Source organism: Trematomus bernacchii, unplaced genomic scaffold, assembly GCF_902827165.1.
Source record: "Trematomus bernacchii unplaced genomic scaffold, fTreBer1.1, whole genome shotgun sequence".
Classification (NCBI taxonomy): domain Eukaryota; kingdom Metazoa; phylum Chordata; class Actinopteri; order Perciformes; family Nototheniidae; genus Trematomus; species Trematomus bernacchii.
In genome coordinates, this window is record NW_022987567.1 from 8,708,449 (window position 1) to 8,734,084 (window position 25,636).

At 40.4% G+C, this 25,636-nt stretch overlaps 1 protein-coding gene across 1 annotated transcript; it reads left to right on the plus strand.

Moving 5' to 3' along the window:
• The first annotated feature begins 985 nt into the window (after window positions 1–985).
• Window positions 986–21,725, plus strand: rnf165a (ring finger protein 165a). Its single transcript, XM_034125646.1, is given in 16 exon segments — window positions 986–1,120; window positions 10,469–10,485; window positions 10,487–10,507; window positions 10,509–10,569; window positions 10,572–10,615; window positions 10,617–10,719; window positions 10,722–10,754; window positions 10,757–10,769; window positions 13,936–14,082; window positions 14,819–14,948; window positions 15,924–15,944; window positions 15,946–16,059; window positions 16,262–16,297; window positions 16,299–16,358; window positions 17,277–17,377; window positions 20,831–21,725. Coding segments are annotated over 16 exon segments (1,080 nt in total). The 5' UTR covers window positions 986–1,059; the 3' UTR covers window positions 20,949–21,725.
• The last annotated feature ends 3,911 nt before the right edge of the window (window positions 21,726–25,636 follow it).

Consider the following 25,636-nt stretch of genomic DNA (forward strand, 5'->3'; position numbering starts at 1 on the left):
CCAAAAATAAAAGATGGTAAGATGTTTAGATCTGAACTAATGTATCAACTAATTCATACATTTATGGACAGAACAATTATCAGCGACTTTATTAATGGATTAATCACATCCTTTAGTCATTTTTCAATCAAATATAGTGTGAAAAAGCAGAATATTCTCACATTTCAGCTGAAAAATGACATGATTTTTTGTTGCATTTCTAAAAGGGTTGCATTGAAGTAGAAGACAATGTGACATATGGCCTTTTTTTTTTAAACAGTTCAAACGTTGCCTGTGCTACTGTTTTCATGTTATGCAGTAGATGTGTATTATTAAGTGTTAGTTTGGACAGTACCTGTTATGTGTTAGTGAAGGACACTGATTGCACTGTGAGGAGCTCTTTGTGTGTCTCCAGGCTTAAAGCATTAGATGGTGGGAACAGGAAGACGTGGACATATGGGACGAAGAGTTTTTGACCCCCCCAGCCTCCCAAAGCCCATCTGTTCCTCCCCCTCAGGCTCAACACTACAGGCAGGGAGGATACCAGGACACACACACTTTCAGAGCATATCTGCTGTACAGGAAATGGCTTATCGTGATGTTTTTCAAAAGGAAATATAATAATATTTATTGTCATTATTATTTTTATATTTTCTGAATTTAAATAAAAAATAGAGATAATACTGATATTTAAAAAAAAATGAAAGACAATAATAATAATATATTTTAATGTATTTAATATTTTCTTTAATTAATTAAATTGTGAGTACCTTACATTATTTGTTGTTCTCTTCTGCTGGTGGATTCAGTCATGGAGGGGGCGGGCTGTCTAAAACACAGACGCCCCGCCCCTGAGCTCCTCCCATTGGTGGAACGCAGACACCCCGCCCCTGCGCTCCTCTCATTGGTGGAGCCGGCTGCCAGTCGCGGAGGGTCCTGATCGGGGGGGCGTCCGGTGATTGGTTGCTGGGATTGGTGTGTGCTTGCTGGGTTAGCCTGTCCGTTTGAAAGTGCTGGAGGACTGGATCATCATTTCCATGGACCATCTGTCTCTGCCCACACAACAAAGAAGGACCCAGGATGGTGTTAGTTCATGTTGGATATCTGGTTCTCCCCGTCTTCGGCTCAGTTAGAAATAGAGGTATGACTAGATTTATATATATTTTTTCTCTTATCCTAACCCTAACAAACGTCTCGGCTTTTCCTTCTTTCTTTTTTAAATGTCCTTTTTAAATGACGTAAACAGAGCTGACACCTGCTAGCCAGCATTAATAGCAACACTAGCTGCTAACTGTAACGTAGCGTTTAAAAAAATAACCGTTAAAAACCGTTACATTTTACAAAATACGAAATTTAAGAGGCATAAATGTGTATTTTTACCATGTTTCACGACATGTTAACGACCAAAGCTGCTGTCAATGGCAGCCCCTCTGTCTTCTGTTATCCGGGCTGGTTTATCTTTCACTGCGCGGTGTTTACGTGTTTATTAAACGGAGCTGACACCTGCTAGCAAACGCCAGCATTAATAGCAACATTAGCTGCTAACTGTAGCGTTGCGTTAAAAAAAAAAATAGCCGTTAAAAACTGTTAACCGTGTTTAGTTAGCTTAAACTGAAGACATTTACTCCTGTCTAAGGGGCATAGATGATTATTTTTACGATGTTTCATGGCATGTTGAGGACCAAAATGACTGCAGCTGTCAAATGGCAGCCCCCCTTTCTTCTGGTTTATCTCTCGGTGTTTTTGTTCAGTCACCAAAAAGCTAACAGAATAATAGCTTCACATATAGCCACATTTATTAACTCCGCTGTAGCAAAAAATAATACACTTAGCTCGGCGTGGATTTGTCATTAATTTAAACAAGTATCTGAAGCTGATAACATGACAAGGGATGTTTGTCCCTTTGTGTGCAACTGGCATGGAGTCTGTGCTCATTCTATCCGTCTCAATTAGGGGTTATTTCATTAAAAACATGTAGGGAAAAAGCCCAGATGAAAGGCTATTTTAAATGATATAAAATGGTGGCATTATGCGTTCATAAAAAAATAAATAATAAAGCCTGCAAAATGACTGCAGGTGTAGTAACAAATAAATAATCACACTCTGAATTGGACACAAAAATAATCATCCTACATTGCAGCAGGCTATCTGTGTTGATTATATAATAATAATAAATAATAATAGTGGTAATTCTAAGTTGCATTGTTAAAACTACATGCAGTAGCACCAATGATTTCATTGTGCTTTTATTTGTGTTCTTTTTTCCTGTTCCATAGTATCGAGGCTGGCTCTACATTCCGCATTTCTCAGACCTTTGTCCCCCTCCATTGTGTAGCTAACGATCATCTGCTGCTGTCTGCCGTAGCCTCTGCCTGTTCTCTGCATCTAGCTGTATTGTGAACCCCTTCTTCCTCATTTCCTCTTTCCATCTGAAGACGACATTTGGCATTAAAACCGAGTTCCCACTCATACCGTATCCTTCTGTGTAACAGACTAAAGAATAACACCTTCTGTAGAAACAGTTTGTCTTTTATTTAAACCTGTCATGTTGCTCTTCAGTGAATAACCCATTGTAGCATTAGACTTTACTCCAACAAACTGTCATTGTGATTCTCCCATTCAGTGTGGATAGACTACATTCTGCTGTAAATTTCTGTAAAGTGGATACATTTTGATCCTCCCCGATTCGATTACAGCCAGGCTTGATCGAAATCCCCTTAGGTGCATTGTGCCAGCTTTTGTAATCTTTAAATCCCATTATCCTAACAATCACCAATTGGCCAAAACCCGTAGTGCTAAAAATCACAGCAATTTGTGTGATGTTATTCTCACCTTTTTGTATGGTCCACTGCACCTGTTCTAGTGGTCATAAACCTTCCCATGTGTGAAAGCCTTTGTTCCTGCTTGGTTCATTGATTTCAGTCACAATAATCTCGGCGAGACTAACTCATCTTGCCATTTAAAAAAAAAAAAAAAAAAGACTCCCCCCACTACCATTCACAGTCTCTCCTCCAGAATGCTATCCATTTTACAGGGATGTGTATATCCTGCACTGCTGTAGAACTCCTTTTAGAATGAAAATGTCTTTTTATTCTTTGGTTGTGGTTTTTTCTACCTTATGTTCTTGTATTAGATCCTAATGCATGTTCATTTCTTTATACTTTTGTTTTTCCACATTGAACAGCAGATTCCAATGTAAACTTTGTGTAGAGATGTCCCTGCTATACTGAAATGTGCTGTAAGCATACACATCTACTCATTGGATGCTGCTTCTGTTCTGTTAACCCTACAGAGAGCATGGTCGGGCCTTGCCTTTGGTCTTTATTTGCATGATATTATTATGGTTATAAAGGAAATATTACTCTTATTATCACACAGTGCCACACTTACTAATATTTTCCAATAAAGACTGTAGTTTTCTTTCTAACCTTCAGTGTGCTTTTTGCTGATTTCCATGTGTGCCTCCTTCCCCCCCCTCCCTTCCACACTGTGCTGTCACTGAGACGGTCCCTCACTCTCTATGTGCTCTCATTTCGAGTTTCTTCAACTTACTGCTCTGGTTGGCAACCAAATTTTCTATCCATTCTCAAAACAAAACGCAACCAAAACCAAACGCATGTTGTTACTGAAACACACCGGCTTTGATATTTAATGTTACACGCTGTCATTCCCTCCTAATCCATACACTTCTTTATAAACGAGACACAGCCTCCTCACATCCTCTCATTGGTGTTCACTGGTGATCATTGGAACTACTTTGGCCGATATGGATCAAATCCTCTTTCTGGGTATATATATAATTTTATATATGGTCACATATTCAATTTTCTTCAAAAAAATGAACTACTAGTGTATATTTTTGGCTAAAATATGCAAAAATCATCTCAAAATGAAATATTAATATTGATAATATGGACATTACAACATGTTCAGTGAATCTTCTCATGGTATGTATCATAGGGCTGTACCGAATGTCTTTTTTTTACATTGTGTATTGAAGTATTTTATGACGTCTTTACCCTGAAAAAAAAAAAAAATCCTTAATGTACACTCATCAGTGCTTGCCTCTTAAACAAACATTGTTTTTGAAAGCATAAACTCTAACAAATATGAATTGAAGCAGACGCATCATTGGATAAATCTATGATATATTTGGACTTTGATCAAATGAGGAAACAAACCGAATCCTACAAATAGTATAAAACTAGTATTATGGTAGCCTAATCTTTATCTGTAAATATGCAGAAATACCGTCTTTTAAAGGGAATAAATAAACATGCATTTACAAGTCAATAAAGCTTTAAACTATTTGATACAGCCCTAATATATATCATGCTTCAGGTATTTACTTAATGGTACTTTAACTTAAAAATACTTACAGGAATCTCTCCTTATTTCATAAAAACTAAGTCTGGGTTACATTTTGTGTGAAGGTCGCACAAGTCCGTCCTGTTTGTTATTGATGAAAAAGTGTATTATTTTGTGAAATCCTCTTCTGCCAGTTAGCTATATTAGCAGATCAATACCTCCCTCATGTTTTAGGTTAGCTTAGCTTAGCACAACGACTGGAAACAGGAAGTAAAAAGCGTTATTGGCTCTGTAGAACAATAACAGATCAATCTACAGCACCTCTAAATCTCACTAATAACATGTCTCTGTTTGTTTTGTACAAAAATATGTTTGAGGGTGGGGGGTGGTGTGTGCCCGGCTATTTCCTAGAAGAGAAATAGTCTCCAAGAAACAGTCATCGCATAATTCTGGTATGGATTAAACCACTTTGAGTGGTATCGATGTTCTCATAAAACTCTCCCCCTTTAATATCCAACTATCGATGGATTGGGAGTCTCCAAATGTTTAGCATAATGACAAATCAATTTGGTTAAATGAACAAATGGCAACTATTTAATCCGTGGAGTGTTATATCTCTGTGTGATGTTGTGAATCAGCTCTTTTCCCGTGAGAAGCAGACCTTGAGACTGTTATTCAAATGTAATCAAAGAAAAAAGCACGTCGCTGCTCACTTCTTACAGCAGCAAGTCAGTCATATCATTCAAATAAACGCTCATTATTGTTATTGAATAACGTAGGGATGTCTTTACACGTCCTGACCTACAACATTGTCTGTTTTTAAGATGATTGTTTTACCCTTTAAGGTTATTTAACACGCTCTTGGTCTCTCAGTTTAAACGATGCACTAAAAAGTCGTGCAGTGCAGGCTCTGGTGCCATAAATCTCACCTAATCATCTGCACATTTTAACATATAAACGTTATGTTTTAACGTCTGGGACTCCTTGCTTGTCCTGTTCTAGCTATTTCAGCCTTACATCTGTTCACAGCGACTGAAATAGAGCCAGTTATTTATGTGCAGACACTAGGTGTGTCTGAGATGTGTGTGCTTGTGCAACTTTCTCCTCTGCAGCGACACAGACTTTTAAATAACTCAACAGCTGTACATGCATGAGTTTCTCCCCGGTAGCTGCCCTGCTCCAGGCACATCAACATGAGACACACACACTGTCCTGATGTGACTGATGTTTAGCATCAAGGTCAGAGAGTTGTGTGTGTGTGTGTGTGTGTGTGTGTGTGTGTGTGTGAGCACGTGGAGACATTTGTATGCAGATTCTCAGAGCAGCTGTGCACGCTGATTTTACTCCTGATTGAGAATGATAAAACCTGATTTAATGAAGGCTTTTCAATGTAGATTCAAGGCTTTTATTGTCATGTGTACATAGCTACAGTGTAGTTATGACAATGAAAATCTGAGGTCACAGGCTCTTCCAACAGAGCAACACAATAGTGCAAGTAAATAGAATAGTCTATATACAAGTAATTGGAATATTGATATAAGTTGCAAACAGATGGATGTTCTTTTGAGAGTGATATCACCTGATTTAATGAGGGCTTTTCAATGTAAATCTGCATGCACAAGGCTCACAGTGTCACATGATAGAAGACCACCGCACCACGCAGAAGAGAGGATTATTTTAGGGGGGAGGTGAGATCGTAAAGCTGCAGAGATGGGAGCAGGAGGGGGGGGAGACAGGTTTGATGTCAGACTGCTGCAGTCGCGGATGGGCGGGGCTTACGGGCTGTCACTCAAACAGGGACGCCATGCCGCAGCCACACTGTGGGGGAGGGGCTGTGAGTGAGGAGAGGTGTGTGTGTGGGGGGGTCTGTTCTGCAGCTATCAGGCATTCTGTCTGCAAGTCAACCCACAGATGAAACAATAACAACACTGCAGTATGTCAGAATGTCCTGCTGTGAGAGGAGAGAGATACTCTGATGTTTACTGAACCCTCCTGTTGTCTTTGGGTCAAATTTGACCCGTCTATAAATGTTCTTATAATAATTATAATATTAATACATTTATATAGCGCTTTTCCTGGTGCTCAAATCGCTTTACAAGCAAGTAAAGAAGAAGAAAATAACAAAAAAAGTAATAAGTGCTAAGCTAGGTGGAATAAGGGCGAGGGGTTAGTGGAGTTTTTATGTCGGAGAAATATGTTTTTTAATCTAATGGTTGAATGTTCTTTGCGAGAAAAATGTATGATCACTGTTTGCATTGAATTATGGCAGTGTTACGTTTATTAAAATACACTCCTTACTAAACGTTGACATATACCAATGATACTTCTGATATTAACTAAAGTCAAAAAATGAAAAAATGATGGGGTTATGATTGATACTTTATACACAGTCAAACCAGGACCAGAGTTGCAAAATTGGGAGAAAGACAACACAAAGGTTAAAGCTTCACTCTTACCAGGTCAGAGGCTTCTTACAAACGTGATGTCCAGCCACAGCCAATCCAGAGAGAGCGTCTGCTGCCATTTCTGCTCTACTTCCTCAGACTAATGTTGTGCTCAGCGGCTCTCAGGGGTCACTGGCACCGTGTCCTCAGGCTGTGAGCAAGGCACAGAGTAACATGTCATATTAACAATAATTAAAGGAGCCGCTTGACATTTTGGAAAGGAAACATGCCTTCTGGTGGAGAGTTAGAAAGAAAGATTAATACCCCGATATCAAGGTTTCAAGGCTTTTATTGTCACAGCTACAGTGTAGATATGTCAATGAAATTCTGAGGTCACAGGCTCCTCTAACAGAGCAACACAATAAAACAGATACAATAGTGCAAGGAATCAAATATAATAGACACTGTGCCATTCTCTGTTAGATAAAAGTCGGTTAGCCTTAGCACAAAGAATAGAAAAGGAGGGAAACAGCTAGCATAGCTCGGTTTTAAAGGTCACCAAACGTTAGCTCTTTAGCCTTTTTAAAGATCAGTCATTTACAAGAATATCTTGTGCATATAAAACCTAACATTCCCAGACTATTTATTGGAAGGGAACAGTGACTTCCCACAGTCACAAACTAAGAATTCTCCACAACAGGCTTCATAAAACTACAAAATGGCGGGTGGTTTTTAGTTTTTTTTTTAACACCATTCTTCAACATATGAAGAAAGCAAAATACATTTAGTGAGTTTCAGAGATCTTTGGTCAGAGCTAACTGTTTCTACCTTTTCCCATCACTTTAAAGCTAAGCTACGCTAACAGGCTTTAGCCAGACAGATTATAAAGTGGTATTGATCCTCTTCTCTTACTCTCAGAGGGAGAAATCATTTCCTAAAGGTTGCATTTATCCTTTAAATAAACGTGAAGGGCACTCAGAGGGCGCAGACATTTGACAAGGAGAAATGAGGATGAATAATGCATCACCCGAAACAGCTCAAGCTACATCCTTTCAAAAGGTTTAATGAAAACAGAAACAGACGAAAAACTAAAACATAATTTCATGGAGTGGAAAAACAAGAAATATACAAATAAGGATTATAAAAAATTGTATATCTTACAGACTTAAAATGTGTGTTAATTAGAGTTAAATATATCGCGAAGCATTAATCATCTCTTCATATTAGACATTCACTGTCACTCCATTTAACAAGTGCAGCTCTAATCGGCCTGACTCAGCATGCAGACAATTATCTCCTCCCATAATGCAAAGCTCAATACTCCACCAGCCTACTTCATTATACACAGTCCATTAGGGCTGACGCTCACTATTACTTCAGTTTCCATCATTTGTTTGGTTCGTAAAACATCAGAAAATAGTGAAGAATCCCGTTTTGTCAACTCAACACTTTATAACAAACAGGAAAGCAGGATATCTCCATCTTTGAGAGTCTGAAAACTGCTTTTTTTTTTGGTCATTCTTGCGCAGAAAAAGACTTAGACAACCAATCAATGATCAATATAATAATATATAAGTGACTAATGATCCACCCTCAGATCCTGCTGTCTGCTAAAAAAGCTTCAATAGGCAGCTGAAGTATATTCTGGTTATCCCCACATCACCCTCGTTCCAGACTCTTTTCTCTCAGCTCGGATTAATTCGTATCGATTGTTTTGTGCAACTTGATACTCCGTTGATTCAGAGGCTCCAGCACACAGTCTCTGATAGGAAGGGAGAGAGATGGAGGCGGATAATCATCTGTTGGGTTTTAATGAGGAATCTACGGCTGCTCCTTCAAAAACAGCAGACATGAAACGGAGCTGAAATCTATTACATTGATTAGGAACCAAAAGACAACCCTCGGTGCCGTAGATCTCTCCGGAAACACTCCAGGCTGTTTAGAGGAGATCCATCCTTCCTGCAGGCTGTGGGGGTGCAATCTGTGAAGGGTTGAGATGGCGCTCCACGGGGGGTCTCTGCATGTCTGTGTCCTCCATCTGCCGTCTGTCTTGTCTCTTCCTGTGTCCTATTTTTATTCAATTCAAAGATACAAAGGTTTAATTGTCATATGCACAAAAGCGACAGTGTAGAAATGGCAATGACATTCTTCTGCTGACCTGAGCTCCTCCAACAATGCAACGTATATAATAAAATACAAAATAAAAAGACTATATACATCTCAATAGAATATGAAATTAAATAATGTAAATTAAGACTAAATTAAATATGTTTTTATGTTTGTGTGAATGGTAACTGGCGTCATTTATGAGAAGGGACAAATGTTTTTTAATGGCCTTTTTTGTCCTCACAGCTTTTTAAAAAGTAACATTTGTTCAAAAAGTAACTTCCCACAGTCACAAAAATTCTTCATAAAACAACATGTCGGGTGGTTTTAGTTTTTTTTCTGAACACCATTCTTCAACATATTAACAAATCAAAATACATTGTTATTTAAGAGATCTCTGGTCAGGGCTACGCTAACTGTTTCTACCTATGTGAGGTTAAGATGGCGCTAAAAGTCAAATTTGTTCAAAAAGGTTCTGAAAAATAGCGTGCACAAAGAAATGCGATAAATAAGAACCCGTTGAGAAACATCGGTTTGCTCAAGAAAACACGTCATCTTGAGAAAAATTCACAGTTGGTGGGTATGAGAGTTTACATTTGAATTTGAAGTGACACATTTAATAGTACACTTTGCAGCAGCAGCAGGGTTCAGGCACTGTGATCGTTGTCAGAAATAACTCGTATAAGCTTTAAAAGAATCCCCCCTTAGCCTAACTGATTCTAAAATCACTCAAAAGTGTGCATGTGCTGTTCAGAAACGTAAACACATTCTTAACAAAGTTACTTCTTGTACAAGTTTTTCACGCTGAATGTGAACATGACAAACATCCATGAGCAAAGCCAGGATAACAAATACTACGCCTACATTAAAGTGTATTGCTTGCACTGCAGGAGTAAAACATGCCTTTCATCAAATGACTTTAAGTTAAATCTACTGGAGCTTAAATATTTGAATGCCGACTTTTTACTTTCTACTTCTTACATTTTGAACCCAAACACCTGAACTTTTTTACATTGAACACAAATACCTGTACTTTCTACTTCTTACATTTTGAACCCAACACCTGTACTTTCTACTTCTTACATTTGAACACAAATACCTGTACTTTCTACTTCTTACATGTTGAACACAATACCTGTACTTTCTACTTCTTACATGTTGAACACAAATACCTGTACTTTCTACTTCTTACATTTTGAACACAAATACCTGTACTTTCTACTTCTTACATGTTGAACCCAAATACCTGTACTTTCTACTTCTTACATTTCCCAAACAGGCTGGTTCCTTTAGTTTGAATGTGTGTTTGGTGGCGTGATCATTATTATTTAGAGTCATTGCGTGCCTATTGATTGAACACGATCCGTGTATCCATCATTTCCTGGTCTTCTCTAAAGAAGAGGGACCAATGAAAACGTGTCATGTAGCCGTTGTTCAGCATGGAAACATTCATTAGCTAACAATGACATTATTGTTCTATTAATATAAAGGGAGGTCAGGTACTCTTTAAACAGCTGCTAGTTATGGGTACTTTTTACTGAAGTACATTTCAAAGCCCTTCTTTACTTTGACTTGAGTAAAGAAGTTTAGTCAGTACTTCTACTTTCACCAGAGTATTTTAAACACTTTACTTCTCCTTGAGTAAAGGATGTGTGTACTTCTCTCTGACCCCTCCCCTCTCTCCCTCTCAGGAGCTCACTTCACTCGGCAATCAGCACAGCCATGCTACCCTCCTGCCGACACTTCCACCTGGGCGCTCCTCAGGCCCCCCTCTCAGCAGAGTTTCCTCTGGGACCCCGCCCCCTCAGAGTGGTTTGGCCCCCCACCTGACCCCCGCCCCACCCCCACCACCCGGCGCCCCTCACGGCCCTGCCTGCACCCCCGCAGTTCCAGGATGTGCCCGGACCTCCATTCCTACCTCAGGCTTTACACCAGCAATACCTCATCAGCAGCAACTCCTGGAGGCCACGCACCGCCGGAGCCCCACTCCAGGTAGGAAAACACTATATATATACCGTATTTAAAGGTCACCTATTCATCCACTTCTTCATGTCTTCTACATCAACATGTGTCCCCTCTTCTTCATGTCTCTTCTACATCAACTGTGTCCCCTCTTCTTCATGTCTCTTCTACATCAACATGTCCCCTCTTCTTCATGTCTTCTACATCAACATGTGTCCCCTCTTTTCATGTCTCTTCTACATCAACATGTGTCCCCTCTCTTCATGTCTCTTCTACATCAACATGTGTCCCCTCTTCTTCATGTCTCTTCTCATCAACATGTGTCCCCTCTTCTTCATGTCTCTTCTACATCAACATGTGTCCCCTCTTCTTCATGTCTCTTCTAATCACATGTGTCCCCTCTTCTTCATGCTCTCTACATCAACATGTGTCCCCTCTTCTTCATGTCTCTTCTACATCAACATGTGTCCCCTCTTCTTCATGTCTCTTCTACATCAACATGTGTCCCCTCTTCTTCATGTCTCTTCTACATCAAAACATGTGTCCCCTCTTCTTCATGTCTCTTCTACATCAACATGTGTCCCCTCTCTTATGTCTCTTCTACATCAACATGTGTCCCCTCTTCTTCATGTCTCTTCTACATCAACATGTGTCCCCCTCTTCTTCATGTCTCTTCTACATCAACTGTGTCCCCTCTTCGCTTCTCCATGTCTCTCTACTTCTACATCAACATGTGTCCCCTCTTCTTCATGTCTCTTCTACATCAACATGGTGTCCCCTCTTCTTCATGTCTCTTCAACATCAACATGTGTCCCCCTCTTCTTCATGTCTCTCTACATCAACATGTGTCCCCTCTTCTTCATGTCTCTTCTACATCAAATGGTGTCCCCTTCTTCTTCATGTCTCTTTCTACATCAACATGTGTCCCCTCTTCTTCATGTCTCTTCTACATCAACATGTGTCCCCTCTTCTTCATGTCTCTTCTACATCAACATGTGTCCCCTCTTCTTCATGTCTCTTTACATCAACATGTGTCCCCTCTTCTTCATGTCTCTTCTACATCAACATGTGTCCCCTCTTCTTCATGTCTCTTCTACATCAACATGTGTCCCCTCTTCTTCATGTCTCTTCTACATCAACATGTGTCCCCTCTTCTTCATGTCTCTTCTACATCAACATGTGTCCCCTCTTCTTCATGTCTCTTCTACATCACCATGTGTCCCCTCTTCTTCATGTCGCTTCTACACAACATGTGTCCCCTCTTCTTCATGTCTCTTCTACATCAACATGTGTCCTCTTCTTCATGTCTCTTCTACATCAACATGTGTCCCCTCTTCTTCATGTCTCTTCTACATCAAACATGTGTCCCCTCTTCTTCATGTCTCTTCTTCATCAACATGTCCCCTCTTCTTCATGTCTCTTCTACATCAACATGTGTCCCCTCTTCTTCATGTCTCTTCTACATCAACATGTGTCCCCTCTACTTCATGTCTCTTCTACATCAACATGTGTCCCCTCTTCTTCATGTCTCTTCTACATCAACATGTGTCCCCTCTTCTTCATGTCTCTTCTACATCAACATGTGTCCCCTCTTCTTCATGTCTCTTCTTCATCAACATGTGTCCCCTTCTTCATGTCTCTTCTACATCAACATGTGTCCCCTCTTCTTCATGTCTCTTCTACATCAACATGTGTCCCCTCTTCTTCATGTCTCTTTCATCAACATGTGTCCCCTCTTCTTCATGTCTCTTCTTCATCAACATGTGTCCCCTCTTCTTCATGTCTCTTCTACATCAACATGTGTCCCCTCTTCTTCATGTCTCTTCTACATCAACATGTGTCCTCTCTTCTTCATGTCTCTTCTACATCAACATGTGTCCCTCTTCTTCATGTCTCTTCTACATCAACATGTGTCCCCTCTTCTTCATGTCTCTTCTTCATCAACATGTGTCCCCTCTTCTTCATGTCTCTTCTACATCAACATGTGTCCCCTCTTCTTCATGTCTCTTCTACATCAACATGTGTCCCCTCTTCTTCATGTCTCTTCTACATGCACATGTGTCCCCTCTTCTTCATGTCTCTTCTACATCAACATGTGTCCCCTCTTCTTCATGTCTCTTCTACATCAACATGTGTCCCCTCTTCTTCATGTCTCTTCTTCATCAACATGTGTCCCCTCTTCTTCATGTCTCTTCTACATCAACATGTGTCCCCTCTTCTCCATGTCTCTTCTACATCAACATGTGTCCCCTCTTCTTCATGTCTCTCTTCATCAACATGTGTCCCCTCTTCTTCATGTCTCTTCTTCATCAACATGTGTCCCCTCTTCTTCATGTCTCTTCTTCATCAACATGTGTCCCCTCTTCTTCATGTCTCTTCTTCATCACCATGTGTCCCCTCTGTGTAAAGAGACTCTGAAAGTTTCAGGAACAAAGATTCTCTCTCTTTTTCTCCTGATCCATTTCTATAAAAACCTGTCTGAAAATGAGCTGATCAGATTTTGGCCACTTTATGATGTCATAACGATGTTTTTGTCTTGTGTAACCATTAGCCAATCAGCAACCAAGGTAACCCCCCCCCTCCACCTTATCACCTGAATCTCCTCCTAGAGCACCATTGAGTTCTTTTTAACCAAATCTCTCTCAGACAGACGGCAGAATATTCTTTAATATAACTTCTAGAAATATTTTGGACTTTTGTGAAATCTCAACCTTTTGCCTCACAATATGACCAAAATGTGTTCTTAGAATCCTAGAAAACAGTTAAGTTGGGTCTGAATTGAATGTGCAAAAAGCTCTGAATATGAGCAGATATCAATCTAACAGACATATTAGGTTTTTAAGTATTTTTTAAGGTTTGTAAATTAAGAAAACAGACACAACAGAGGAGGGTAGTGTAAAGTATCTTTCATTAGACGAGAAAAGTTGGATGTACAGGAGAATAAATACTTCAATGCCTGAGAGCCTTGCTGCATCATCTTCCATTTATATATTTATACTTTGAAATGTCACCTGGCACATAAACAAAAACATTTCCACCATAAATTGGTGCCTGAAATTCCCCAGAATGCAGAAATAATAAAGTGTGTAGGAGGCGGCGGGCCCCCTGCCTGATTTGTGTTCTCACAAATGTCACAACGTCCTTGCAAACACAGACAAACAAATAACTTGTTCATCTCCTCTTTGTCTCCCCTCAGAAGAACCCAGGAGCGTCTCCCCCTGAACCCCCACAGACTGAGAGCAGGCTACGAGTTCCCCCCTCTCCACGTCCCTCAGCCAATCACAACGCAGCAGCAGCAGCAGCAGCAGCAGCAGCAGAGGTACCTGGCCGAGGGCACCGATTGGTGAGTCTCTGAGCAGGTGTTCTCTCACTGATTGTTTATGTTGATGTTACACATGGAGCTGCTGTGATGCGAGTCAACTTTCAGACTTGATCTGACCATTAAAGTATTATCGTATCGTATGATGAGAGTCCTGCAGAGAAATGTTTTATTTGATTTTATTGTACCTTTATTTAACCAGGATAGGTCTCATTGTCCGGCAGGGTCTCAGTCAGTAGGGGCTTGGACTGTGAGCCGTAGGGTCGCCGGTTCAAGTCCCTGATCAGACCTATATATGGAGTGTGGACCGCTACTTGGAGAGGTCCCAGTTCACCTCCTGGGCCCTGCCGTGGTGCCCTTGAGCAAGGCACCGGGCGCTGTGCAATAGCTGCCCACTGCTCCTAGTACTAGGTTAAAAGCAGAGAACACATGTCACTGTGTGTGCTCTGCATGTGTGGCCATCACAGAGGGGTTCATTCTATTCTATTGAGATTACAAATATCATTTCCAAGAGAGTCCTGGCCCAAGAATGGTAACAGCACAGTTACAGACAATCACAACACAGTCATACAACATGTTAGCCAAAGCATTTACAGCCACAGCGGCTTGCTTCAGCGTTATTTCAAGGTCGTTTAGAGTTGTTTTGAGTCTTTTAAATGACCTTGAAATAACGCTGTCTGTGTGTCTCACAGTGAGGGTGATGATGTTGATCAGTCTCTCTCTCTCTCTCTCTCTCTCTCTCTCTCTCTCTCTCTCCCAGGGACCTCAGTGTGGACGCCGGACTCCCCCCCCCTCAGTACCAGCTCCAGCAGCTGCCCCAGCACTACCAGCATTACCTGGCCTCTCCCAGAATGCATCACTTCCCCAGGAACACTTCCTCTGCACAAGTGGTACGTCCTGCTGGTTTGCAATCTGAGTTGTAATTGTCATAATTATTTGTTCATTATCTCAGCCACACTCAAGCTTCTGGGAGAAACTGAGTTTGGTCGCGTGTGTTATTTTCTATTTCTACTTGTCTTTCATCCTTTCTTTATAAATTATAATTAATGCTGTTGATGTGTTGTGATTTTAAAAAGGTCTCTATTATCATCTGGACAGCTGGAAGTTAGCATGTTGGCTAAAGCTGTTCCATTTAGTGTTGTTTGTGACAGCTGATCAATGGGGACTGTCCACGACACTATAATACACAAATACACTAAACTATTCACTGGACCAACAGGCCTAATATTGTACGTGCACATTGCTTACTGTTTGCTTGAGGATCTCTTATCATATTGTATTTTATCACTTCTTTTAAACCCTCTTTGACGGCTGACTCTTTACTCCTTTGAACTGTCTGCTAGGCGCTGCAGGTGATAAACAGTTTTAGTATTTAAAGGCATCTCCAGCCATCTGCTCGGCTGAAAACAAGCCTTACTCTGAGTCTGGTGCTACCTGCATGTTGGCCTTTTGTTGTGGCTGAAAAACTCACATCCATAGATAGGTTTAGTCTCCTTTTTAAACTGTAGCATGTGAAGGTTTATTCCACAGCGGTTATGTTAGGATCCACTTAAATTCGGCACGTTACAAGATGATTAAATCTCTGATCCCAGAACATTTGAGTGGGATTCAGAGAGACAAACCTGCTAGTTATCCTCTGTTGAAAGATAATATTTTCCTATAAGTGAAAAGGTTTTTCTTGGTGGATTTAATGCTCAGACAAACTTTGTTCTGCTTTGAAAGATGTGGTGTTTGCTTCCCCCTTCAGTATTCTCAGAAATTGTGTTTTTATATTTCTAAGAATGCCATACAAAACTATTTAAATGACTTTGTTTAACAGTTTTTTTTTAGCTGTAATTTGATGAAGAGTTCCCCTTTCTCTTCAGGTTGTGCATGAAATCAGAAACCTACCCGTACCCCCAGCTGCACCTGCTGGCTCTGCAGAGTCTCAATCCTTCCAGGCACGCCAACCCACCCGCCGTGCGAGAAAAGCATACGAGGTAAACGCTTTTCATTTAAGAAGTCTATCTAACAAAAAAAAAGGACTTCCTGTTCTTCTTGGCATTACATTTTCATCTTAAATGTTAATTTCTTACCTTTAAAAAATCAGTTACACAAATAAATCTCATCTTAATCTCAATATAGTAGCTGTCTTGATGTTTTTAGATTGTATTTTTATTGTACGTTATCCTATTCTAAACCTATCCCCCCCTCTTCCCCTCAGGAGCTGTTGCAGTTGGAGGACCGTCTGGGCAGTGTGAGACCTGAGGAGCCGTCAGACCACCATCGAGAGGTTCACCTTCCCTCACAAATACAAGAAGGTAGGCCCATACCTGCATGATGACACCCAGAGAGTACACCATGCTTTACTCAAGTAGAAGTACAGATACTCGTGTTTAAAAATACTGCTGGTGAAAGTAGAAGTACTGACTAAACTTCTTTACTCAAGTAAAAGTAAGAGGGCTTTGAATGTACTTCAGTAAAAAGTACCCATAACTAGCAGCTGTTTTAAAGAGTACCTGACCCTCCCTTTATATTAATCGAACAATAATGTCATTGTTAGCTAATGAATGTTTCCCATGCTGAACAACGGCAACATGACCAACGTTTTCATTGGTCCCTCTTCTTTAGAGAAGACCAGGAAATGATGGATACACGGATCGTGTTCAAATCAAATAGGCACGCAATGACTCTAAATAATAATGATCACGCCACCAGACACACATTCAAACTAAAGGAACCAGCCTGTTTGGGAAAATGTAAGAAGTAGAAAAGTACAGGTATTTGGGTTCAACATGTGAGAAGTAGAAAGTACAGGTATTTGTGTTCAACATGTAAGAAGTAGAAAGTACAGGTAGTTGGGTTCAACATGTAAGAAGTAGAAAGTACAGGTATTTGGGTTCAAACATGTAAGAAGTAGAAAGTACAGGTATTTGTGTTCAACATGTAAGAAGTAGAAAGTACAGGTATTTGGGTTCAACATGTAAGAAGTAGAAAGTACAGGTATTTGAGTTCTACATGTAAGAAGTAGAAAGTACAGGTATTTGTGTTTCAACATGTTAGAAGTAGAAAAGTACAGGTATTTGTGTTCAAAATGTAAGAAGTCAAAGTAAAAAGTCGTCAGAAAAATAAGTAGTGGAGTAAAGTACTGATACCAGAAACATGTACTTAAGTACAGTAACTAAGTATTTGTATTGCACCTGTCTGACTCTACTTTCTGTAATCTGCTCTTCTCACAGAGGAAGCCTCAGCACCTGAAGACCGGAGAGGAGGAGGAGACCGACGTGGACGAGAAGTGCACCATCTGTCTGTCCATGCTGGAGGACAAAGAGGACGTCAGGTCAGAAACCTCAGTGTTCTTAAAAGGAGATTTAGAAGATTAAAATAATAATGGGAAATACGCTCACATGCTTGATGTCAGGGAGGAGGATCACTCTCTGATATTAAAAACCTATCTTTTTAATATGGCTTGTAATTTGGGTTCAATTTCTCACCGGTATCATTGTCCATGTTTTGCTGTTACTGCTTTTATTTTCTTGTCAGCTTTAATTCAAGGGAATTTCATTAGGACGTTCATTGTTGACGTTTTATCTTGTTCTGTATTTATTTTAATATTGTTGTTGTGTTTTCTGTAAAGCACTTTGTGCGTGAAAGCTGCTCTACAAATAACCTGTATTATATCTGTACGGTAGGGAACCTGCTCCAAGCTCAATATCCTTTTAATAATAATAATAATAATAGATTACATTTTTATAGCGCCTGTCAAGGGACCCAAGGCCGCTTTACATGCTGTCAACAAACAAACAAACAAACAAACAAACAAACAAACGGTAGGGCAAATAATAATGTAAAAATGAAATAAATAGCAGTGGGAGTTTGATGGGTTAGGGGTCAAAGTAATATAAGACTTTTCAAAGTAATATAAGACTTTTCAAAGTAATATAAGACTTTTCAAAGTAATATAAGACTTTTTAAAGTAATATAAGACTTTTCAAAGTAATATAAGACTTTTTAAAGTAATATAAGACTTTTCAAAGACCCTGGCCGTTTCTCAATCGCGAGGATGCTGGCTTGGTATCACAGCCGAGCCGAGCATCTTGCTTCAGAAGCGAGGCAAGAATACTTCCTGGCATTCGGAAAACGAAGAGTGGAACACGCTAGCAAGTGTGCAGGTGTGCGTCATATGAGAGGCCCCGCCTTACATCTTCCGCCACAGATTTGGGGAAATTGGTCCGTGCGCAAAGCATTGTGGGGATTTTAAGGACGCGAAGTCTACTCATGTGCAGCCTCGAAATTTCCCCCAAACCAAGGACACAGCCTCGGTGGAATTCCAAGTATGCTAGAGATTGGAACAGTCCTGCTGTGCCACTCGATGACGTAGCATCCTTGAAATATTGGCTTGGAAGCCAATATCCTCGCGATTGAGAAACGGCCACTGTGTTTCCTTTGTCAATATGCTAACATTAGCTCCAGCTGCTGACTGACGGTTAACTCCTGAACCCTTTCACTTACAAACAAGACCAGTAAAAAAACGTCAATCTCTCTTCATTCTCTTGACAATTAAACCTAACCCCAAGAATATAGAGATGGCTCAATATGGAGCTACAGTCAACTTTAGAGGTGTTAAATACTCTGGTGAGCTTCTCTGCTAAAAGCTAGTTTGAACATATGTTGGTAGAGGTGTGTTTTTTACATGTTCAAACCAGCTCTCTTAGCTTAGCTTAGCTTAGCATAACAGGGGCAACAGCTGGCCTTGGCTTTATCCTGCTGTAAACAAAATCCATAGTATTTCTTGGCTCTGAGCAGTGGAGGGAATCGAAGACGTCTCTAGTTGCAGCCAAGAAATAGTGATACATAAACAACCATTAATAGCCACAATCCCCCCCCCCCCCTGCTAGCATTAGACATACAGAGTATCTCTTATGTTATACACATCGAAATCTGATCTGCCCCGTTCAGCGTGGAACAGTTGTCACAACAAAACAAAAATGCATTAGTACGCAGATTCTGTTACGAGCCATGCTAACTGTTTCCACCTGTTTCCAGTCTTTGTGCTAAGCTAACCAGAGGGGGGAAGAAGTGGAGTACAAATACTTCGTTACTTTACTTAAGTACATGTTTCTGATATCAGTACTTTACTCCACTACTTATTTTTCTGACGACTTTTTACTTTGACTTCTTACATTTTGAACCCAAATACCAGTACTTTCTACTTCTTACATGTGAACACAAATACCTGTACTTTCTTACTTCTTACAGTTGAACCCAAATACCTGTACTTTCTACTGTCTTTACATGTTGAACCCCAATACCTGTACTTTTCTACTTCTTACATGTTGAACACAAATACCTGTACTTTCTACTTCTTACATGTTGAACCCAAATACCTGTACTTTCTATTCTCACATTCCCCAAACAGGCTGGTTCCTTTAGTTTGAATGTGTTGTTTGGTGGCGTGATCATTATTATTTAGAGTCATTGCGTGCCTATTGATTTTGAACACGATCCGTGTATCCATCATTTCCTGGTCTTCTCTAAAGAAGAGGGACCAATGAAAACGTTGTCATGTGGCCGTTGTTCAGCATGGAAACATTCATTAGCTAACAATGACATTATTGTTCTATCAATATAAAGGGAGGTCAGGTTACTCTTTAAAACAGCTGCTAGTTATGGGTACTTTTTTACTGACGTACATTTTCAAAGCCCCTCTTTACTTTGACTTGAGTAAAGAAGTTTAGTCAGAAACTTCTACTTTCACAGAGTATTTTTTTAAACACGAGGTATCTGTACTTCTACTTGAGGAAAGGAAGCGTGTACTTTTGCTAACTCACATTCAACACACACATATATATATCTCCTCCTTTAATCAAGCAAATAAGTGTATTTTCTAAACTGTTGATCTTTGCTTGTACCCGGTGACATGAGCATGTGCACAGACCTATTGGGGGTGTGACATTCAGAGGATCAGTCCCAGCTCCTGGGGGGGGGGGGGGAAGGGTCAGTTTACAGCATGTGGAGCCTCAGCTGTCTGCAGGATTGATGACTGGACAGAAGTCGCCTCTACGTGCCTGAATGAACAGAATTAAATCTCTGCAGGGTTCAGAAGTTTCTCTGCAAGCTCACAACAGGCTCCAAACTGAGAGGGAACGTGTGTCGGGCGCTCTTAGATAACAGGGGGAACATGATAGAGAAGCACTACTAAATATACGAACAAATAACAATAAGGAAGGGAATGTTAAGGGGACGTTTCAACCCCAAAATGAACCATTTGTTTATCAATTACTCACCATCCTACATTCACACGCCTCCACTGTGAACTAATTATCTGAAATCAGAGAAAAGTCTTGATGAATTCAACAAAATTAGGGCAAAACTATATCAAAACATCAAACAGTCGTATTCTCCCTACTTCCCAAACACATGCATTTTGACTAAAACATTCCCTTATCTCTCACACTTACTGTTTTATTTTGTACGTTTTGAGTGAAAATGAATCAAGACTTTTCTCTGTTTTTGGGTTGTTTGTTCAAAAAAGAACAAATAATCCCATTGTGTTCGTCTATGTGAGAAAAACCAAGGTTTATTTTGGTTAAGGGTCATTTTAAGGGTGATATATTCCTTTAAAAAATACCTCAAGTTGTCAAAACATGTTGGCGTTATTCATCTGATTCAGCCACTAAAACATAGGCTTTGATTATTCTTATATCCTGGTTTCCTTTGTTTCCACACACTGTGAGAGTCTTGCTTGAATCATCATTAACTCTCTCTCTCTCTCTCTCTCTTTGTCCTCCAGGAGATTACCCTGCATGCACCTCTTCCACCAGGGCTGTGTGGACCAATGGTTGGCCACCAGCAGGAAGTGTCCCATCTGTCGAGTGGACATCGAAACACAGCTGAACCCTGACAGCTGATGAGATTTAACTCCCCCCTCCTCACCCTCCTCTCTTTGTCAATCACCCTGGTGTGGTTCCTGCTTTCTTCCACCCTCCCCCTACCTCCCTCCCTCCCCCCCCCCACCCCCCCCTCTGTTGGGTGCTTTGCCAAATGTCTCCAGACCCTTCTGACTCACGCTTCTCTGAGCCAAGCCAGGATCACTAACTCGACAGTGAGGCAAAGGACACTCTATATAGAAGCACATCCTTCTGGAGGCAACACACACACACACAAACACACACTCACACACACACACACTCATGTACACAGGGTTTACTTGTAGCTTGCTGGTTGTAGTGGGGTGTTGTTGCTGTCGTGGTGTCGTACTGTAGGTAGCCGCGGGCTGTGTAGCATGTCCTAAAGCCATGACTAACTAAGTGGAAAACACACAACCCCACACTGAGCTGGCTACTTTCTCTCTTTCCTGTCTCTCTTTCTATATATATATATATCTATAAAAACATATATATTTCTCTCTTTTCAAACACAATCAAAGTGAATATTCTGCCACACAAAGCTTAACAGATGCTCTGATGATGCCATGTTTACCTAAAGATCATTTGTGGTCGTAGTAGAGTAGCAGTAACAGTATCGTGGGGGGGGGGGGGGCAGCGAGCAGCAGCTAGTTTTTATCCTATCATGCAGCTTTGACATTTTGCAATACAGATGTACCTTGAGTTGGTGTCGTGGCAGTTGGTCTCTTTCACTGAACCCGAGCCGAGTGATCGAGTCGTCGTGTGTTTTAAAAAAAAAAAGACTAGAAAAAAATAGGTAGAAAGTGTTTTTACCAAAATGCATTTTGTCGGTGTCGCTTGAGCCTGAGATTTACGTGTGTGTGTGTGTGTGTGTGTGTGTGTGTGTGTGTGTGCCCTAACGAATGGATGTTTAACGTGAACGTGTGTGTTTAAGGGTTCGAGGCTCGCTGTAGGTTAACAGCAGTGCTTATACAACACAAAGCCAAAAAAAAAAGGGGATGAAAAAAGGAAAGGAGAGGAGGGGGAGCTGCTCTTCGTACCTGAATCTCCACCTGGCGCTGAACAAACTAAAAAAAAGCATGTTCCATCATGGATTCAGGTTTCTCCGATTGAAACGCGACACAGGGAGGCTTTGCATGACGTGAATCTGAGCTGTGACTATCTTCTTCTCAACACTAACCAAGAGTCAGCTGACCTGTAGCGTGTGTCCATCCTTCAGAGGAGGCGTGATCCTCTGTTCAATGTTTACCTTATTGCCTAAAGAACAAGCACATGTGACAATAGTTATTATAGCAACAAAAAGGGTTTTGTTTTTTCCTCGGTATTGCATCCAGGTTTATATTTAGGATATAGATTCATGCAGTGTTTTTTTCGGCGGAGGAGAGAGAGAGGAGCTTGCGTATTGATCGTGTGTATTTGTGTGACAGACCTCCCCTCGTGGTTGCTATGCTGGTTGCTATGCTGTATTGCTAGAACATGTAGAACGTGGTGCGATGGAGGCAGCCCCCACCCCCCTCCCCTCGCAGTGCACACACACACACACACACACACACACACACACACACACACACACACACACACACACACACACACACACACAGAATGACCCTCACTGTCCTTCACTGTGATAGTGAAATCAAACACAGGCTGCGTTCCAAATCACATACTATATATATATTTAGTGAATACTTATACTGCCATATGTTTGCACTGTTGCACGCAGTACGCATAACAATCGGACAATTACTACTTTGTCCTTGCATGACTCCTCAACCCTCTTGTATCTGCTGCAAAGGATTGTGGGTCAGACAATCCTGCTGTAAAAATGCAACTAGATGCAGAAGCTCATCCTGGTGTTTTCTGCAGCGGTGGAAAGTACATTTACTCGAGTATTTAACATTTTATGCTACATATTTTTAATGCACTACTTTTATTTAACACTCACAGGTATTTTTAGATATAAAAACACATAATATGCTTTAATTATATTATGCAGTACTGTAAGAGTACACAGTATTTGACAGATTTCTTCATTTCTGGCTCCATTACATGCATTTTGTTGAATATTCAGAATATCTTACGGTCATTTTACGTTTGTATTCTTTAAGTAGAATTAGCTGTAACTTGTTATGGAGTAAAATATATTAAAATATCCAAGTACTTCTTCCACCACTGCATTTGACATAGTATGTGTTCTGTCATAGTAAAAAAGTATGGTCGTATGATTATTGGAACGCAGGGACAGTGTCTTGAGCCTCGTTAAGGCTTAGCTCGATAAGGATCAATGAAGTCCGTGTTGTGCACTGCGACGCTGCCTCCTGTAGTGGAGTCATCTGTGATGAAGTTTTCATAGTTTACACAGGGTGTTGTCAGTTGAGATGCCTTAAGTATTTAACAATCATAATTTATTACTAACTGTAGATATCGTGGGTATGTATTTAATTTTATATAGTTTTTGTTTTGGGAAGATGGGTGGGTGTGGGGTGACTGAATCATAATTTATTTATTTAGAAATAACACAAAAATGCTATTGAAAAAAAACTATTACCTCATTTTTGCATCGTTTTAAATGGGAATGCTTGCATGCAGTTTGTACTTTTCGGGAACACTAAAAAAAAAATATAATAGGCGGTTTGATCTCCACAAGCTGGCTGTGCGATGGTTTACTGCTCTGAGTCCTCTCTCTCTCTCTCTCTCCTCTCTCATCTCTTCTCTCACCCTATCTCCTGTCCTCTCTCTCCTGTCGGTCTCTCTCTCTCTCTCTCTCCAATTCAAATCTCTCTCTTTCTGTCTCACCTCTCTTTCCCTCTCTCTCTCTCACCCTCTCTCTATCTCCCCTATCTCTCTCTCTCGATCTCCCCTATCTCTCTCTCTCTCTCTCTCTCTCTCTCCTCTCTCTCTCTCTCTTTCTCTCCTGATTGCTGTCTCCTCTTCCAATTCAAATCTCTTTCTTTCTGTCTCTCTCTTTCTGTCTCACCTCTCTCTTTCCCTCTCTCTCACCCTCTCCCCATTTGTCTCTCTCTCTCTCTCCCCCATCCCCCATAACTCTCTCTCGCCCACTCTTCCCCCCCCCCCCCTTCCCCCCCCCCCCCCCTCTCTCTCCCCCCCCCTCTCCCTCTCTCTCTCTCTCTCATGTGGTGCTGTGGATCTTGGTTACATTCCATTCAATGCACTTTTCTCCGCTGTGCCCCATTGCTGTGATGTAGTGGAGACAACTGCATGATGAAATGATTTTTTTTTTTTTTTTTTGCACTCGTTTTAAATATGGGAACCCCTCCACTTGGCAAAGACAAAAAAAAAAAAAAAAAAAAAAAAAAAAAGATCATTTAATATTATCATAAGAAAAACGCTGGCTTCTTTTTATTTACCTTCCGCTTCTGCTTCTCACAATGCACTATGGGTCTTAAATAACGATCATCTGTGAAGCATGTTGATTTTCCGTTTGTAGACATAACAAGTGCCCTCGCTTTAAGATGTTTCCATACCACTGAAACCATTAATAACAATCAATCCATGAAGCCACCATGCCTTATTGGTTGCATTATTAATTCAAAGTGGTGAAGGAGCAACATTAGACAGTTTCTACTAAAGCCATTTTCCTCAAAACTAACTGTCCAAACTAGCTGCTGGTTTTTAAAAGTGGAGCGTTATTTATTGGAGGCATGTTTCACTGTGGGCTTTCCATCGACGTTTAGTTTTATTTTACCGTCCATCTCTCTCTCTCAGACACTATCCTCCGGGCAAGGATTTAAAAGCACAACCTTTTTCTAAAAATGCATGTTTTCTCAGGTTTCAATATAGTCTCAATGGTTTAATAGTATATGGTGAAAATATATACAAAGAATATAACAAAAACAAAAGAGAAAATATCCCAAAAAGTGCCAGTGAAAGGGCTGCCGCCATCTTGTATGAAACTCTGCTGTTTAGCTGTGACTGCGCAATGTTTTTTCAATATAGGATATTTTATCTGAACATAGAACTATTTATCATTAATATTAAAGCAATAGCGCATTAATGGAGATGAGTGTGTTGATGAAGAAGTGGATGAGCATATTATGTTAGATTCACATGTGGTGGAATTTTGTACCTTATTTATTATTCGTACTAATAATAACGATAATGATTTCAAGAGTTGCATTGCTAAACCCAAACTGTTCTGTTTTTTAATTTTAATTTTATTTCATGGCTTGTATATTATCCTTTTGTATGTGCTCTTTTTGTAATAAATTGGATAAAATTGACTTGTTTCTACGTCTTATTTTCTGCTATGATGTGATCTCAGCTTTCCCCCGTGATGATGTTCAGTATGTAGTGTCTCTACTTTAAAGAGTCCTCTCCTGCTGATGTTCAGGTGTGTATCAGTATGTAGTGTCTCTACTTTAAAGAGTCCTCTCCTGCTGATGTTCAGGTGTATATCAGTATGTAGTGTCTCTACTTTAAAGAGTCCTCTCCTGCTGATGTTCAGGTGTATATCAGTATGTAGTGTCTCTACTTTAAAGAGTCCTCTCCTGCTGATGTTCATGGTGTATATCATGTATGTAGTGTCTCTACTTTAAAGAGTCCTCTCCTGCTGATGTTCAGGTGTATATCTGTATGTAGTGTCTCTACTTTAAAGAGTCCTCTCTGCTGATGTTCAGGTGTATATCTGTATGTAGTGTCTTCTACTTTAAAAGAGTCCTCTCCCTGCTGAT